The following is a 16,490-nucleotide window of genomic DNA, read 5'->3' as shown; positions in this document are numbered from 1 at the left end:
TTTTGCACTGAGCATCCACACTTTTATTTAGATTAGTCCAAACAGACACTGTGCTGGAGCTTCTTAAGAACACAGTCTCGCCACAGGCTTCCTGGAAGGACAGAAAAGAGAGGGTATGTTGTGGCCATAACGGCCAACAGCCAGAGTGCATCGAGGCTGCTGAAGCAACCTGTTCACATTCTCTGCATCCTGTGCTCTGAATTCTCCATTTACCCTGCTTCGTTGCTGGCACTAACTGGAAGAGATGGGAAAGGGCAACTAACAGTAACAAGGATAACACCAACACAATGTCATTAACCTTAACCTTAACGCAGAGAGGAACTGAGGGATGGCGAGAGAACTGACTGTGCAAGCCAACTGGCAGAGAGAGCTCTCCTGAGAAGTTTGCATTTTAATGCATCCCTCAGGGTTTTCATTTGCTATAGAACAGTGAGAGGCTTAAATAAATGGCTTCTGGGATGGAATTCACTCTTGGGTTTCATCAGTCAGGAGCTGCAAGTCAGAGGAGACGTTGAGAACCAGTTCTCTTTAATTTTCTCATGAGCTTCCTTTTCACCCCACTCATCAGCTTGTACACAACATTTCTACTGTGAATGATGTAGTCTTGAAGGAGCTGTCAAGTTCTACATGACAATCTGAGTTGCCCTTTGTCAATAATGTGCTGCTTGGGATCACATAACCCACATGTTCAATTATTATTGACATATAAGGATAACAGTGGTTTTCTTCTCTTGGAAGGGAAGGAACCCCAAAGCTTCAAAGTAAAAAGCAAGCAAACTAATCTGTTTTTCATCATGCTTAACATACTGTGGTAGAAACACTTATTGACAGGAACATCATCTTCTCTCTTTTTCTGCTGTATGGTGGCCATGACCTCCACCATCCTCCTCTCCTGACTGTTTCCTTGATGCCTTTCCTTACAGCACCTGTTCACTCCTTCCCACAGAGCCCCCCAACGCCCCCCTTACAATTAGGTAGATGCTATCACTCTTCTTCAGAAGACCATTAAGTTTAATTCCTAACATCAGCTTGAGCAGTACAGATAGATGGAGGCTGAGACAAAAGTAGACCTCATCTATAGTAAATTTCCTCCACACGGATGATAGTATTTACTCACTTACAAAAATGTGGTTAAAAGAAAAGAAGTGTGTACACAGTCGCAGCTGCTCCGCCTTCTCTCTCAAATGCCAGCACTGCCTCTAGCTCAAAGAGCTCCAGCCATGGAGAAGGGGAAATAATTAAGGAGGTCTCTATATGGTGGCTCAAGACTGCCTTCAAATCCATGGCTGGTAAAGCAACTGGCTACAAAAGCTGCGCCCTCTACTGGAGGGGTAAAGAAACCTCATCGTTAACAGGACTGGCACTATGGCACTCCGTGAAATTAGACGTAACATTAGAAGTCATTAGAAGAGCAAACTTCCCTTTCTGCGTCTGTTGCAGGAAATTGCCCAGGACCTCAGAACAGATCTGAGCCTCCAGAGGGCAGCTATTGGCGCTTCACAGGAGGTAAACCAGGCCTGTCTGGTCGGCCTTTTTGAAAATATCAACCTGTGTGTTACCCATGCCAAACATGTAACAATTATAGCAAAGACATCTAGCTAGCATACCACAAAAGTGGAGAACCTGCTTAAGAATGCACTATGATAGATACATTTCATTCTTAAAAAAAAAAAAAATTCTCTTCTTCCTGCTATTGGTAGTTCTGAACATTATTTTTTTCTATTGAGTCAAAAGGTACCTAAGTTTATGTTTGCAAGTGGAAAAATGGGGGACAGAAATCAGGTATTGGTAGTTTCTCCGTTTTCATTTCTGGTGAATTTTTAACATAAATGTGGGACCATAAAGCATTAATGCAAGTCAAAATGTTTCGGTAAACAAGATTCAGCAGTTCAACTTCATAACAATAATAAATAAACCTGTCATAGTGGAAATATAGGTAACTTTGTTCTGTATTTTCCAAGTCTTCTGTAAATGTGTTATCATACTTCCATAATTCAAAAAATAAAAATGAAAGAGAATAAATAAATAAACCAGTTAAATTTTTCTGGACAATGCCAGCATTTGGATTTTTTAAAACAAGCAAATTTCTTATTGACTTCAACTAAATGGTGTTTATAGCATTTTAATTATATAGTAGATTCCATCCATTCAGTATACTTTTCTGAGTTGTCTTACATGCAAGTGCATGTTTTTAATGTTGTCTGTCTTCTGTGCTATGTTTGCTATTAAAATACATTAAACTATTTTTTAAAAAAGTGGTTGCCAGTGAGTGTGTGGTTGAAAGGCTCAGGAATACATATCTGTCGCAGCTTCAACCACACTAACCGTAAGCATAAAGTACTGCACTCAGACCCCCTGGCCCTCTTTCCTTACCTTCCTCAGAGTTACCATTTCCGCCTAGGGTGCCTCAGTTAGGAGCTGCAAGAATTAAGACATTTCTCAGGGTTAACATCTCAGAAATCTCTGGGAAACCTTTGAGAACATCAAGAAGGGATACACTTTCAGGTCTGGGAGAAGTCTATGGGGCTAATTAGGAATCTATGCAGAGGGAAGAACAGGACATATAATGGCCCGTTCAGCCCTGATTCATGCTGCACACACTTAGAAAGGGCCCACTGTGTGTCATAAACTGGGCTAAACACAGGGGGACAAAGGCAAATAAGATGGTCTCTGCCCTCAAAGTGCTCATAGTTTATGGGGAAACAGATCAGTAAATAGATCACTATAAACAATATTCCAAATGCAATGATGCGGACTTCCTAGTGGTCCAGTGGTTAAGCCTCCACACTCCCAATGCAGGCTGCTTGGTTTTGATCCCTGGTCAGGGAACTGGATCCCACATGCCACAACTAAAGATCCCACATACCGCAGTGAAGATGGAAGATCCTGCTGGCACAACCAAATAAATAAAAATAAATTAAAAATAAATGTAATGATGATCTGAGCAAGGTGACCGGAATGGATAAATAAGTGAATGCTTGAAAAGAGGTAGAGAGACTGTGCAGTATTTTTGTTTAACAACTGGAGATGAAAGTCCTTTGGTTTGTCTAAATGCCCAACAAAGAGCTGCAGCTCTCTGGGATTGAGTCAGAAGATCATACAGTTTAATGAAAACAATCTGGGTGAGGTCCAGGAGACTTGGCCTCTTTCTACCACAGTGCCAACTCCTCAACTAACCAACACTGGAAATCCAGGGTAAGCCGATCAGTCACCTCCCTGTGCTTCAGGCCTCTCCTTTGCAAAGCGGAAATAGCGATTCTTCCTAAATTACAGAATTATGATGGAGAAAAATGAAAGAGTGGATAATAAAGACGGCTCCTCAGATACAACCTGATGATGAATGTAATGAGATGGCCTGAAGAGGAAGCGCCCCAAGCCCTTCTCCTTCTAGGCTTGTGTCTCTGCCCTCAGACTTTCCACCTAAGGAGAGAGGAGGTGCTTGCACCCTAAGGTGACAGGTCTGCCCTTACCTTTCACATCCACCCGACAGTCCACAGACGCCTCCCCCAGGGGGTTAACCGCCTTGCAGGTGTAGATGCCTCCGTCAAAGGGGCCAGGCTTGCGGATTTCCAGGGAGCAGATTCCCAGGTGAGTAAGGGCTCTGTACTTGGGGTTGCCCTGGATATCCATCTTGTTCTTCAGCCAGATGATCTTCGGCTGGAAGATAAAGATGAGGGGGGAGAGTAAGAAGAAACCAACATAGCTCCATCGCCCCTGCCAGAGGGACAGCTTGGAACTTCGTGCCCAGATGCTAGCAGGCTATTAAGTGACCAGAGAAGGCAATGGCAACCCACTCCAGTACTCTTGCCTGGAGAATCCCAGGAATGGGGGAGCCTGGTAGGCTGCAGTCCATGGGGTCACACAGAGTCGGACACGACTGAAGCGACTTAGCAGCAGCAGCTGCAGTATTAAGTGACATCTTCGTGTATGAGGAACAAACACTAAAAGGCAAACTGGAAACATTATCCCCATCGGCCTGTCTTGAACCCCAGTGCCCTGAGTGTTCCTACCTAATGTGCTGTGAAGGTGACAGGAATAAATGTTTTGGTTAGAATGTTCCTCAGCAGGCAGAAAGTAACACAGCCCGGCCACGCACAGACCTCTCTGCTCACCTTGGGGGAGGCACGGACACAGCAGAAGAGCTGGGTGTCGTAGCCAATGACCGTCGTGCAGTCCGCCAGGGGCTGGGTGAACTTCGGGGCTTCAGAGAAATCTCGCTGGGCAAAGTCCTCGGTCTTGTAAACAGTAGCTGAGGGGACCAAGAAATGCCTGAGGGCCCCATCCCTCTCCAACTCTCTCTCCTTAACTCTTCGCAGCTTTGAGTCCTGGTGGTGCCTTACCTGCTTTCTGGATATGGGCCAGGTCGGCAGTGACGGGGGCGTCCTCGCTGAGCCCACACTGGTTCTCAGCAAAGACTCGAAATGCATAGGAGTTGCCGACGATGAGGTTGGAGACCGTGCAGCTGGTGCGGTGATAGCGCTCCAGCACGCTGAACCACAGCTGTGAGTGTCCCCACAAGACGCCGGGAGTGAGACCCCTGTTCAGGGCATTCACTGATCCCCAGCCAACCGCACGGAGTTACCAGAGCCCCATTCCAGAACGTTCGTGTTCCTCCCTCCCCTTCTCCCAGCCAGGCCTCACCCCAGATTTGGTGTCAGCCTTCTGCACCGTGTATCCCAGGAGGGCCGCATTGCCCATGTCTTGGGGAGGAGTCCACTCCAGGGTAGCGCTGGAGCCCCAGACATCCACCAACTTGATGCTCTGAGGAGGGCCCGGCCTCTCTGAAAGGGCCAAGCAAGACTGTGGGCACGACATGCCTCGCCTGCCATGATATCACTCCAGGAGGGGCATCTGTATGCCAGCCCTCCCTCCACCTTCCACTGCGCCCCCCAGTCCTGCTTCCCCAGCTGTCTGTGAGGATCCCCATTCAGGCTGGAGCGGGAGCCCCGAGGACCACCCAGTCTCCCATTCCCCGCACGGTACCAATCACCAGGATGTCAATGGTGGCGGTGGCCTCCAGCCCGCCCAGCCGCACACTGAGCTGGTAGCGACCCGAGTCCGCACGCTGGGCCTCTCTGATGAAGAGGATAGAGTCCCGCTCCCCATTCCGCACACTCACACGACTGGTGTCCAAGGCACAGCCATCACGCGTCCAGATGGCCTGAGGTTTGGGTTTGCCCTGAGAAATAGGGAGATGACTGTGAGAGGCCCCCAGAGGCTTATCGCCCCTCCCAGCTGCAGTAAGGGTCAGATCCACCAGGTCCACATGGCGACTTGACTCACAGCTGCAAATTCTTTGAGAGTTTGGTGAACTGCCCCAGGGGACCTGCATCTCCCAGCAACAGTCTCAGGATCATGGGAAAGGGCTTTGCATCGCCCACCCTCTGGGAGTCTAGGTCATGGACACTCAGGGCAGCTGGGACTAACAATAGCTGCCCAGACTCGTGTCCGTGAATGTGTGCTCACTCAGTCATGTCTGACTCTTTGTGATCCCACAGACTGCAGCTTGCCAGACTCTGTCCACGAGATTTTCCAGGCAAGAATACTGGAGTGGGTTGCCATTTTCTCTTCCAGGGGATCTTCCTGATGCAGAGATCGAACCCATGTCTTCTGCATCTCCTGCATTGGCAGGTGGGTTCTTTACCACTGAACCACCTGGGATGCCCGCCAGACTCCTGAGAGCCCCACAAGCTGAGAGCTGTCAGATCTCTGCTGACTGAAGGGTGTGGATTAGCCTCGCAGCATCCCCTAGGCACACCTGGCCTGATCTGACCTGATCCCAACCCCCCTCAGGATTGCCAATGGAAGGGCCTGAAACTTTGGGGGACACACACCCTCCATTCAAGGCTAGGATGGCTGCCCCACCACTAGCAGAACTCTTGGTTTTTGTTTCCAAATCAAAACCCTGGCCTGGCTCTGGTCATGGACTCAACGTGGGCTGGTATGATCACCTGGAATGGGATTAGAAGGTTCACAGTGTCTCCAACCTTCCTGACGTAGGTCTGCCTCAGGGCCCGAGGTAGCCAGATCTTGGGGTGCTCTGAGTGATGGAAAGAGAGAGGGGGGGGGTGAGCTTCCTGTAGGGGGAAGAGGAGAGTTTAGAGGGTGTGAATGCTGCATGGAGTTGTGTTCTATAGGCAGGTGACCCAGGCAACACTCAGCTAACTCAGCCCTCCCTCAGGGAATGAGAAGACGGCACCTGTTGTCTCACTGAGATTTAGGGATAAGCAACCAGCTGAAGGATCCGAGAGAGCGCGTTAAAGTATAGGCAGAAAGAGGACCAAAGGGTGAGCCTGACTCCTACCTCTTGTAATCTGTAGCTCTCTACCACCGACTTTTCATCCACTGAGATATTCTGTTTGTGCATGGACCAGTCTAGCCTGAGTGCTTTGTCTTTCCACTCCTTTTCTACATTTGTCTTCAACACTCCCTTTATCAAGGCCACTTTCAGTGCCAATCCTGGCCCCCAAGGGTCAGCCCCACTTCCCAGTTTGGGGCCAGACACGGAGGAGGAAGCTTTACTTTCCGCAGGTAGTCGACACTCTGAACCCACCAGGGCAGCAGTGGCATCGCTGCAGGGGAACTGGCTCCCGGGTCCCTTCCTCCGAGAGGCTGCCCTGTTCAGGGGCCTGGGTAGTGTCTTCCAGTCTGTGCAGGATCACTTTGTACAATCAGAATCTGGGAAAGATTAGGTCCATTGCTCACCCCACCCCCTTGATCTTCCAGGCTGTTCGGGTGAAAGAGAGATTAGATTATGTTTATTGGCTTCCAGGATGAAGACAGGAGATGCTCAGGAGTAAGGTTGGAGGATGGGTTCCCTTGGGGTCCTGGCTGGATTCCCTTGGGGTCCTGGCTGGAATCTACTCTGTTTTCCAGCCTTCTGGAGCTCCCCTGTCTCCTCCTTTCTCTAGCAGATAGTAGCTTGATAGCAGATTCCAGCCTTTATAGCATACATGTCCCTGTAAATACATGCCTTAACATTCACCCCAATACATGAATGTTTACTTACAAATAGAACTGTTTAAAATGTACATTACATAATGCAGGATTGGAATGGTGGAGCTGAAAATAAAACAAAAGAAGGTTCTACAAAGCTCTTCCTCCCCCTGAGTTTGTGGGTCTTGCTTAGAGACCAGGAACTTCACTCCCACACTCCACCCCCATCACCATCACGAGGTCACTTGGGCTTGGTAGATGAATATAGACAGAAATGTCCAGTGCATGCTGTCCATTTTATTTGCCTAGTTTCCATTTTCACCGGGTGGCTTACATTTCAACCTGGGTTGTGCTGTCTCAGGCTGCGCCTCACCCCTCTACACCAACTGAGCAGGAACTGGGTGGTACTGCGAGGCTGGGGGCGGGCCGTGTTCTGAGCGCTGTCCCGCCCACGTGGCTCGGGGCCTGAAGCCTCAGCAAGGACTGGGCAGCTCAGAGCCGGGGCAGCTGAATGACCCCGCTCCGCTCGGCTGCCCTCTGTTCGACTTTGGCGGTTTGGGTGGAGGAGGGGCACGAAGAACAGAAGAAGTGTTGTGTGATGTGTTCCTCTCCTGTGGTCATCTTGGCAAGCAACCAAGGAGTTGAGAACAGGCGGATATGACTTTAGGGTTTTCTGAAAAAAGAGGGTGGCAGTTGAAAAGGAGGCTCAAAACCTCATCTTGTTGGCCTTGCTTCCCCACTGCTGGTTGGGGAGCGAACCCCTCATGCTTGCTGGGCAGAGGGTTGGGGAGAAGCCAGCTCTGATGTCCCTTGCACTGATTATAGCATCTCTGAGTTAGGAGGGACCTTGGGACTTTCCTGGTGGTCCTGTGGTTAAGACTTCACCTTCCAAAGCAGAGGGTGTGGGTTCGATCCCTGGTCAGGGAGCTAAGATCTCATATGGCTTGGGGCCCAAAACCCAAAACATTAAAAAAAACAAAACAAGAAAACCAACCCAGAAGCAATATTGCAACCAATTCAATAAAGACTTTTAAAATGGTCCACATGAAAAAAAGAAAGAAAGAAAGAAGTGGGATTCCCTGACAAGAGGGTGGATCAAGAGGGGACAAACTTAAGTGACAAGAATGTTCCAGGTCTGAGGACAAGCAGGCGAAGATTCTGCTCTCAGAGTCTCCCAGCTCCAGTGGGAGGGAGGGCGGAGGATGGACTTGAGGCTGAAGCTGCTGACACAGTGCAGAGGTGGCAGAGGAGTGTGTGACAGCACAGGTGTCTGGGCTGCAGCAAGCCCTTCCCCAGCGCACCCCAGGGTTTGGTTTGCCCAGCAAAAGAGAGCAATCTGACCCTTGCTAAGCATGTTAATAGCAGGGCTCATCTGGGGCCTCTCTTTTCACACATCCACAGTCAGGCGAGGTGTTAATTGTACTGACCTTGGAGAAACCTGGCTTTCCTGCCACCCAAAGTCTTTCTCCACCTCAGATGCCAGGAGGGATGTGTACCAAAGACTACCGCCCTGAAGCACAGTCTTGGTTTCCTGAGACCACTTCTGGGACAGCGGCAGTTTGGTTTTCTCCCTTCACAGAGTCTTAGGAAAAAGGTATTTCGAAAAGTGCTATGAGAGTCCTTGGCTTCTGAGCCGTGTTGCTCTCAGCACTGAATTTTTCTCAGACAGAACACTGTCTTACAAATTAGTGGAGAAAGGGGACTTCCCTGGTGGTCCAGTGGTTAAGAATCCGCCTTGCAATGCAGGGGCCGTGGGTTTGATCCCTGGCTGGGGAAGATCACACATGCCACAGAGCACCAGAGCCCAAGAGCCGCAACTAGAGAGTCTGTGTGTGGCAACGAAAGATCCCTCGTGCCACAGCTAAGATCTGATACAGCCAAATTAATTAATCATTTATAAAAAAATCCCAAATTAGTGGAGAAGGAAGCTACTTAAAGTCCAGAGATCTTGACTCCTCTTGAATAGAAAATCCCTTCTGACTTCCCTGGTGATCCAGTGGTTAAGACTCGGTGCTTCTAATGCAGTGGGCATGAGTTTGATCCCTGGTCAGGGAACTAGGGTCCCATATGCCATGCAGTTCAGCCAAAAAAAAAAAATAAAAAAGAAAAGAAAAAAGAAAGAGAATCCCTCCTAATTCTACCCAATTTCATCCTGCTGAGGTTTCCTTCTCTGCCCACGGGAATTAACTGTCAACATCCTCACTTAATTTGGTTTCACATGGCTAAAGACGTTCCTGCAGTGATTCCCTAAGGACTATGTAGTTCAGAATGATGGTGTTAATTATGGTCTGGAGGGTGAAGGAACAAGATGGACACATTGAAAGAGTGAAGTGTACATGTGCGTGAGTGTGTGTGAGTGCAGGACTATGAGGGCATGTGTGTGCACAGGCCTGTGTGAGCAAATGGTTACTGAAAGAGCAAATCCACAGGGCAAGCTACGGCTTCCAGTAACCCCAAAGATTTTCATGGATCCCCAAAAGTACCAGCATTTCTTAGAAAAACATTAGTTAATCCACAGGATATCACATGCATCTTACACTTCTCTGAGGAGGAGACTGTCACCCTCTCCTCATCATGCTGATGACGGTAACACTGACTCAGTGTCACCTTCTCCAACACAGCTCAAGTCAAGATTCTTGGTCATCTCAACACCCAGCCTTCCAGTTCCTGCAGGGCCGCCTCACAGCCTCGCTGGCCGCTCCTCCAAAGGTTTCATCCTCCCCTGCTTCAGCCCTTGGTTCCTTTAGTCATTGTCTAGGCCAGTAGAATAGAGTCTAGCCACTCTAGAATCTGAATTTCAAGCAGCCCACTCTCTCAGCACCACCTTCTATCCCATCAGCTCTCTCCCTCTAGTGCTTCACCAGCCGCGACCCTTCAGCCCACTGAGACCCCTGACCCATTATCCTCCTACCCCTGCACTCTCCATCACCCCCTCACTGTTATTTTCTTTCTCACCCAGCTTAGCCTCCATGGTTGTCATCAGATTCGCTCCTTGCAAACCCACTCATATCCCTAATCCTTTCCACATCCTAATAACACCAGCCCCAGTTAACTACCACCCCCTCGGTGCCTGCATCCGTACAGTCCAACGTGGCTGGGGAAAATATTATAAAACTGTGCTGACTTTAAATTGATGGCCAGGACTTCCCTGGTGGCCCAGTGGTTAAGAATCTGCCCACCAAAGCGGGGGACAATGGCTCAATCCCTGATCCGGAAAGATTCCACATACTTCAGGGCCACCAAGGCTGCAAGCTGCAACTATTGAGCCCACCTGCCACAACTACGGAAGCCCGCATGCCTAGAGCCATGCTCCGCAACAAGAGAAGCCACCGCAATGAAGCCCTCGCAGCACAACTAGAGAAAGCCCATGGGTAGCAACGAAGACCCATCGCAGCCAAAAAAAAAGCAATTTAAATGGATGGCCACCACCTCGAAATAGACACTGGAATTTCTGCCAGACTTCCCTGATTCCTTCAATCTCCTATTCTCCCGGGTGACTGTTGCACATCCTCCTCTTCTAAAACTTCCATACCTTCTCCCAAATCCTCATTCTAATTGATGATCTTGCTACTGTCTAAGGCTTGCCTGTAGCCCATCTGGGAGATAGTGAAGGACAGGGGAGCCTGGTATACAGAAGTCCACGGGGTCACAAAGGACTGGACATGACTCAGCGACTGAACAGCAACAACACAGCCTATTCTTAGTTCAGCAGCCAGAAAAGTTTTAAAACCTGCACCTAAAACCCTACACTGGCTGCCCGTCTGTCTCATAGTTGAACCGGTGTTCACAGTGGTCCTGCCACCTTGTGACTCCAAACCTGACATTCTCTCCCTCACTCTGCTTCTGCCACTGCAGCCCCAGTCCATAAGGCACAGCCCTGCCTCAGGCCATTTGCACTTACTGTTCTCTCTCCTTGGAAAACCTTCTCAATTATCTTCATGCAGTTATCTGCAAGCATTGCTCTCTTGACTCCTTTAAGTTGCTGCTCAAATCACCTTATTAACAAGGCTTTCACTGAATAACCTGTTTAAAAACCGCAAGCAAACTTTCCTGGTGGCGCAGTATATAAGAATCTGCCTGACAATGCAGGGCACATGAGTTCGATCCCAGGCCCAGAAAAGATCCCACATGCCCCGAAGCGACTAAGCCTGTGGGCCACAACTACTGAGCCAGTACTCTAGAGCCCTCGCGCTGCAACTCCTGAGGCCAGTGTGCCCTAGAGCCCATGCTCGGCAACAAGAGAAGCCAATGTGATGGGAAGCCTGAGCTCTGCAAGGAAGAGTAGCCGCTGCTCACTGTAACTAGAGAAAGCCCGAGTACAGCAATTAAGACCCACTATAGCCAAAAAATAAATAAATAGATCTTAAAAAAATAATGAAAAAAAAGACAAACCTATTAAAAAAAAACAACAGCAGCAAGCACTCTTGCCATACCAGCATTTTCTATCTTCTTTCTTTGTCTTATTTTTCAGCACAGCAGTTTATCACTATTTATACATTTTATTTGCTTATTTATTTATTATCTGTCTCCTTACATAGAATGTAATCTCTACAAGGAAATTATTTTTGCCTATTTTGTGCATTTTTGTAACAGTGCCTGGCACATAATAAGATACAAAATAAATATTTGTAGAAGGAAGAAAGAGGATAGGAAGGGAGAGTGGGAGGGAGGATGGTTGCTTCAAGGCTAGGCACGCAGCTTCGCAAGCGTGAAGGCACAGAACGGTCCAGATTGAAGGAGGGCACAGGGTCAGCAGGAAGCAATCGAGCTGAGATCTACAGATGGGCCCTCCCTCTGGGGCTCAGGGTCCCGTCTTCTCCGTGTCAGGATGCAGCCGGTCCCATGGCCTCTTATTATTATTATTTAAAATTTTTACTTATTTATTTATTTCTGGCTGTGCTGGGTCTTTGTTGTTGCAGCGACTTTTCTCTAGTTGCAGAGAGCAGAGGCTACTCTGTAGTTGACAGTGCTTGGCCTTCCCATTGCGGTGGCTTCTCTTGTTGCTGAGCATGGGCTCTAGGGCGCGCGGGCTTCAGTATTTATGAGCTCAGTAGTTGTAGCCCCCGGGGGTTTTGGAGCACAGGCTCAATAGTTGTGGTACACAGGCTTAGTTGCTCCACGGCATGTGGGATCTTCCTGGACCGGGGATCAGACCGTGTCTCCTGCATTGGCAGGCAGGCAGATTCTTTACCACTGAGCCACCAGGGAAGCGGGCCTCTCACTATCATGAACGCTCTCCTCTGGCCTTCAGGACACAGTGCCTCCGTGTGTGCTGAGAGTGACAAAGGATGCTTTCCCAGTGCCAGCCACCCACTTCCACTTACTTAGCTATGGAGAGCACCTTCTTGACTAAAAGCTCAGTGCTGGCCAGTGCAGTTTATTTTGATGCTGCAAATATTTTGACACCTGCTCTATTTCACATGTGCTCACATGCTCACCGCTGTGCCTCTCTGGGTCCCATAGAACTCCCCGTGAGAAAGAGGAGGCATTAAGAGGAAGGAGAAGTCCTTGGCGCTCATAGGGAACTTGGGGGCCATCTAGGCCAGCACCATGGCACTCCCTAAAAACCTCTGGATAGACTTCAGTAATTCTGTGAACTCCCTGAGCTTTGTTGAGTATTTTTCTTGAAGCAAGAGCCCAGTTTTCCTTAGGTTTTCCTAGGGATCCATATCCAGCAAAGAGTTAAGAACTCTGATTTAATTCTACCTCTCAATTTACAGGTGAGAGATGGAAACTCAAAGGGGTGGATTGACTTGGCTAGGGTCACAAGACAGAGCTAGCATTTGAACTCTTTTTCCAAATGGGTAACAGATGCAAATACTTTGCACAGTGTCACCAGAAGGCTTTACTGTCAGGGGCCTCTGGGATGCCAGTGGGTGAGACCACACACAAGAATGTGGTCCTTCAGGCCTCACTTATGGGCTGGGGACGTCAGGAGCTGATAGCCCACAGCATCCACCCTGTGGCCGGAGGGGTAAGTATGAGGGGATGAGCACCCTCTCTCAGGGCTTTGCGGAGACCAGCGGTCAAGGAGTCAGCAGTCCTGGCTCTCATTCTCCCTCACCCTGTGGCTTATTCCCTGGGTCTTTTGGGGGAAGAAACTGGCTTTCTGCCTCAAGACCATTCCAACCTAACATGTTCCCAATAACTTCTGCTCTCTTTATCTATTTTTCAATGGGGGTAAACTCAGTTGGCTGTATGCCATTGACATTCAAATAGCTTCTGAAGACCCACTGTCTTCCATAGGATGATAAGAGGCCGTGGACTTTCCCAGGACCTGCAAACCCTGTTTGCAGGTAGAACTCAGCCTTTACTCCTGATTTGGAAATAATACATTATCTATTCACATCTTCATTTGGCCTCCTCAAAAGTACTTTGGATTATCTCAACAATCCTTTCAACTACCTTACCAGGTAGATACTAATAATCACCATTTCATAGAGAGGAACTGAAGCCCTCAAGTTCATTGACTTGATCAAGGTCACGGAGCTGCTGGAGGCGGCCCTGGGAATTGAGTCTAGACCCTATCTTTTCTTCTTCTCCCTATTCTGGCATTCCATGCTGTCTCATTTGTGGTCTTTGCATCCTCTGCACTTAGGGCTTCATGGGGCGAGAAGCGGGGACTTTGTACAGGGAACATTTTTCAGTGTTTCTTTGCAGGAGAGGGCAAAAACCAGTCTCCCTTGGTTGGCTGAGCTAGGCGCAATGGGAGCCACTCCAGTGAAGTCTATTAGCTGCCGAGCCCAGTTGTGGGGCCAGGGCCAGGTGTGGGGCTGGCAGCAGGGCTGCAGGCAGGGAATTCCAGGGCTGGCCAGGGCACCCACTACCTCTTAGGTCAAAAACACCTCCTTGCTGAGAGGCTCACAGAGAACACAGAGGAGGAGCCTTAGAATGCTTCTCCTCGAAGGTCTCTGCTTCCGTGGTGCTCGGGTTAGGAGAGGCTAGAGTTTCCCGTGGGAGCTGGTGGGGGCACTGGGATGCGTCTCGGACTCCTGGCCCTGCTGAGGGCGAGGCAGAGTGTCACATCTCTTCAGGTCTCAGCCTCCCAGCGGCTCCAAGCTTTTTGTTTCCCTCTTGTCCTGGTCCAGATGGATACCATCTCACCCTTCATTCCCTCCCTGACTGATGTTAGTAATATATCAGGTCCTCCTAGGCCCTGTGACCGATACATTTTAAAGGTAAAAATATAAGCCTCTCAGTATTAGTTACTATAGCGCATCACAAACACCATTCACTGACTTCTCAGGTTAAAAACAAAAACCCAGCAGAGGCAGTTGAGCAGCAAGAGTCCATCAAAGAGGGGTTGCGGGTTCCAGTAGATGCTCCTCCATCCTAAGTTCCCATCCCATGAAAGCACTTAGCTCTGCAAAACCCATGGACAACAGCCAGTGCCCGGCCTACCCCCTCCCCACCAGTCACCTTCTACGGGGGGCAGGAGCTGGGGAAGCGGGCTGCCGGCCCCCCGCCGGGGTGAAGCCCGAGGTCCGTCAGCATCTGCTGGGCTGGCTTCTTTCACCTTCAGTGTGGGTCCTAAGGCCGCCTCCGGAGCTGTGGCTGCCTCCATGCTGGGCCACCCAGAGGCTGGGCTCCAGGGGAAGATTTTCACTGTTGATGGTGAGGGAGGGGCTGAGCACCTGCTCTCCAGCCTGGCCTCCCCAGGGTCATGTAACTGGGCTGTCCTGTTCCCACCCAGCGACTCCCATGAGGGATGAAGCGGGGGCTAGAGGGAGAGGGGGAGCAGATCACAGCCCGGAATAGCTACAGGAGGAGGGCCCAGTGGCCTTGTTATCTTGGGAGAGAGAGGACACCTCTCACACAGCACCAGGCAGGGAGGGGAGCGCTTGAGCTTCAAACAGCCCCTCCCTGCTCAGACCATTCACATGGGGACTCTGGCTTCCGGGGGGAGGACTGGGCAACATCTCAGATCCTGATCTCCAGCTCATCCAAGGGTGTCTGGGTCCACAGGAAAAGGGCCCCATCCTCTCCTTTCCACCCCACCCACCTGCCCCATGGAAGTGGAAGGCAGAGTCTGCACCCTGGAGCCAGACCCCCAACTCCCTTTGGCTCCATCCCCAATTGCCTGTGCCTTGTAACAACGGTCTCTGAGGTCTGTTTCCTCATCTGTGAGATGGAGATAACAGTCTTAGGGCTTTTGTGAGCATTCAAAGAGGTAATCTGCGTAAAGTGCTTAGCCGTGTGTAGCCAACTAAGTGCTCCATAAATGTAAGCTATTTTTAGGTTGGGCCAGCACTTAACCCTTTCAAACCTCCCTTGCCTATGAGATAAAAAGTACAAGTGAGAGACAGCAGTGGTGAGAGGGGAGTCAGGGGCATGGGGTCAGAGGACTTGAGTGTGACCCTGGCTCTGCTACTTATTCCTCTGCCAGGCGGCCCCGGGGAAATCATGGACTCTGGTCTAAGTCCCAAATTCTGGAACTTAGGTCCCTGGTCTATGAAATAAGGCATGACGATGCCAAGGTAGCGTTGAAGATAAAATGGTAAAAGTGCATGGGAGTGGCCAGAGCACAGTAGGTGTTAGTTACATACTAAACGTCCTGTGTGATTTCTAGGCTCACTAGACCATCACTTACACCTTCCATGCAGTCCAGCCAATAGATGAGATTTCCTATAGTACTCTCCCTTTCTCATTTCCAGAAGCTGGCATCTCCTCTGTGAATAAATATATTTAACATGTGTGTATATATACACACATATATATATACATGTATTATATATATATATATTTAAATAGACTTTAAAAGAGCAGTTTTAGGTTCATAGCAAAGCTGAGTAGAAAGTAGCAAGTTTCCACATCCCCGCTTCCCCCTCTTTAAAGGAAACCAATGAGTATGGTTCAATGAATGAACTCCTTACTCATTTTTCCCCTTTGGCCCTCAAATTGGGGGCCGCCAATAGGATCCTGGGAGTCTGTGTTACTACCTTGGGTCATGGGACAGAAGCCCAGAACTCATCTTTGCAACTTGTATTGGGACTGAGGGCCAGGACAACTTGTAGACCCACTTGGGATCCAGGAAACTTTTATTAAGAGCAGGATGGCTGAAGAGGGTGACTATAGAGCTTGACCTCTGGGGTTGGTGGTGACAGGCTGTGCTGTGTTATGTCAGTACTCTCATGTGTAAAGGCCTTTCTGACTTATTTCTCTTATCTGAACCAGCCAGAGCCCTTACAGGTCCGGACAGTATACCAGGGTACTCCAAACACCCCTCTTATCCCCAAGCTTTGATGAAGAGATTGGTTCAGGCTTTTGGTCTTAGCTCCTTGTTGCAATTGAAGGTATGAAAGAATCAAATAGAAAAGGCCAACTCCTAGGGTCTTGTCCACTGGAAAGGCTAATTTAGTAGGTCTTGATGGGATGTGCATTTAAAAAAGCAAGTTACTGATTCTGTCGCAGGAAATCTGAGAACACTATGTTAGATAGAATTCTTGAAAATAAACCACCCTGGATAACCTCCCCAGGGGGAGGACTCTTCCAGCAGACATGCGGTCCTCAGGAGCAAGGTCTCTGCCTGGTCATCTTCACACCATGGCCCCAGA

General features: G+C 49.3%; 1 protein-coding gene across 2 annotated transcripts; it reads right to left on the bottom strand.

Annotated features, from left to right (window-relative positions):
- MYBPHL (myosin binding protein H like) lies at positions 1-14,500 on the bottom strand. 2 transcript variants are annotated; one of them, XM_065927467.1, is made up of 9 exons: positions 14,356-14,500; positions 5,952-6,040; positions 4,984-5,179; positions 4,642-4,781; positions 4,341-4,500; positions 4,113-4,249; positions 3,471-3,657; positions 2,374-2,418; positions 5-91 (listed from the first exon to the last, which is right to left on the bottom strand). In XM_065927467.1, exons 1-8 carry the CDS (start codon positions 14,498-14,500, stop codon positions 2,408-2,410), a joined length of 1,065 nt encoding a protein of 354 aa, XP_065783539.1. In that variant the 3' UTR covers positions 5-91; positions 2,374-2,407. The 2 variants fall into 2 exon arrangements, 1 of the variants encoding a protein (XP_065783539.1); XR_010662186.1 differs by having other exon boundaries at positions 1-91; positions 2,374-3,657.
- Between the last annotated feature and the right edge of the window lie 1,990 nt (positions 14,501-16,490).

This window comes from Muntiacus reevesi, chromosome 1, assembly GCF_963930625.1.
Source record: "Muntiacus reevesi chromosome 1, mMunRee1.1, whole genome shotgun sequence".
Lineage (NCBI taxonomy): Eukaryota > Metazoa > Chordata > Mammalia > Artiodactyla > Cervidae > Muntiacus > Muntiacus reevesi.
The sequence above is the reverse complement of the archived record's forward strand: the minus strand, read 5'-3'. Positions and strand labels throughout refer to the sequence as shown.

What these genes read in the sequence shown, in the direction of transcription:
- MYBPHL (XM_065927467.1), bottom strand. Translation starts at nt 14,500, where the DNA reads ATGGAGGCAGCCACAGCTCCGGAGGCGGCCTTAGGACCCACACTGAAG. An exon ending in ACCTTCTAATCCCATTCCAG is followed by an intron (nt 5,180 to 5,951) that starts GTGATCATACCA and finishes CCTATTTCTCAG; the next exon opens with GGCAAACCCAAACCTCAGGC. An exon ending in CATTGACATCCTGGTGATTG is followed by an intron (nt 4,782 to 4,983) that starts GTACCGTGCGGG and finishes TGGCCCTTTCAG; the next exon opens with AGAGGCCGGGCCCTCCTCAG.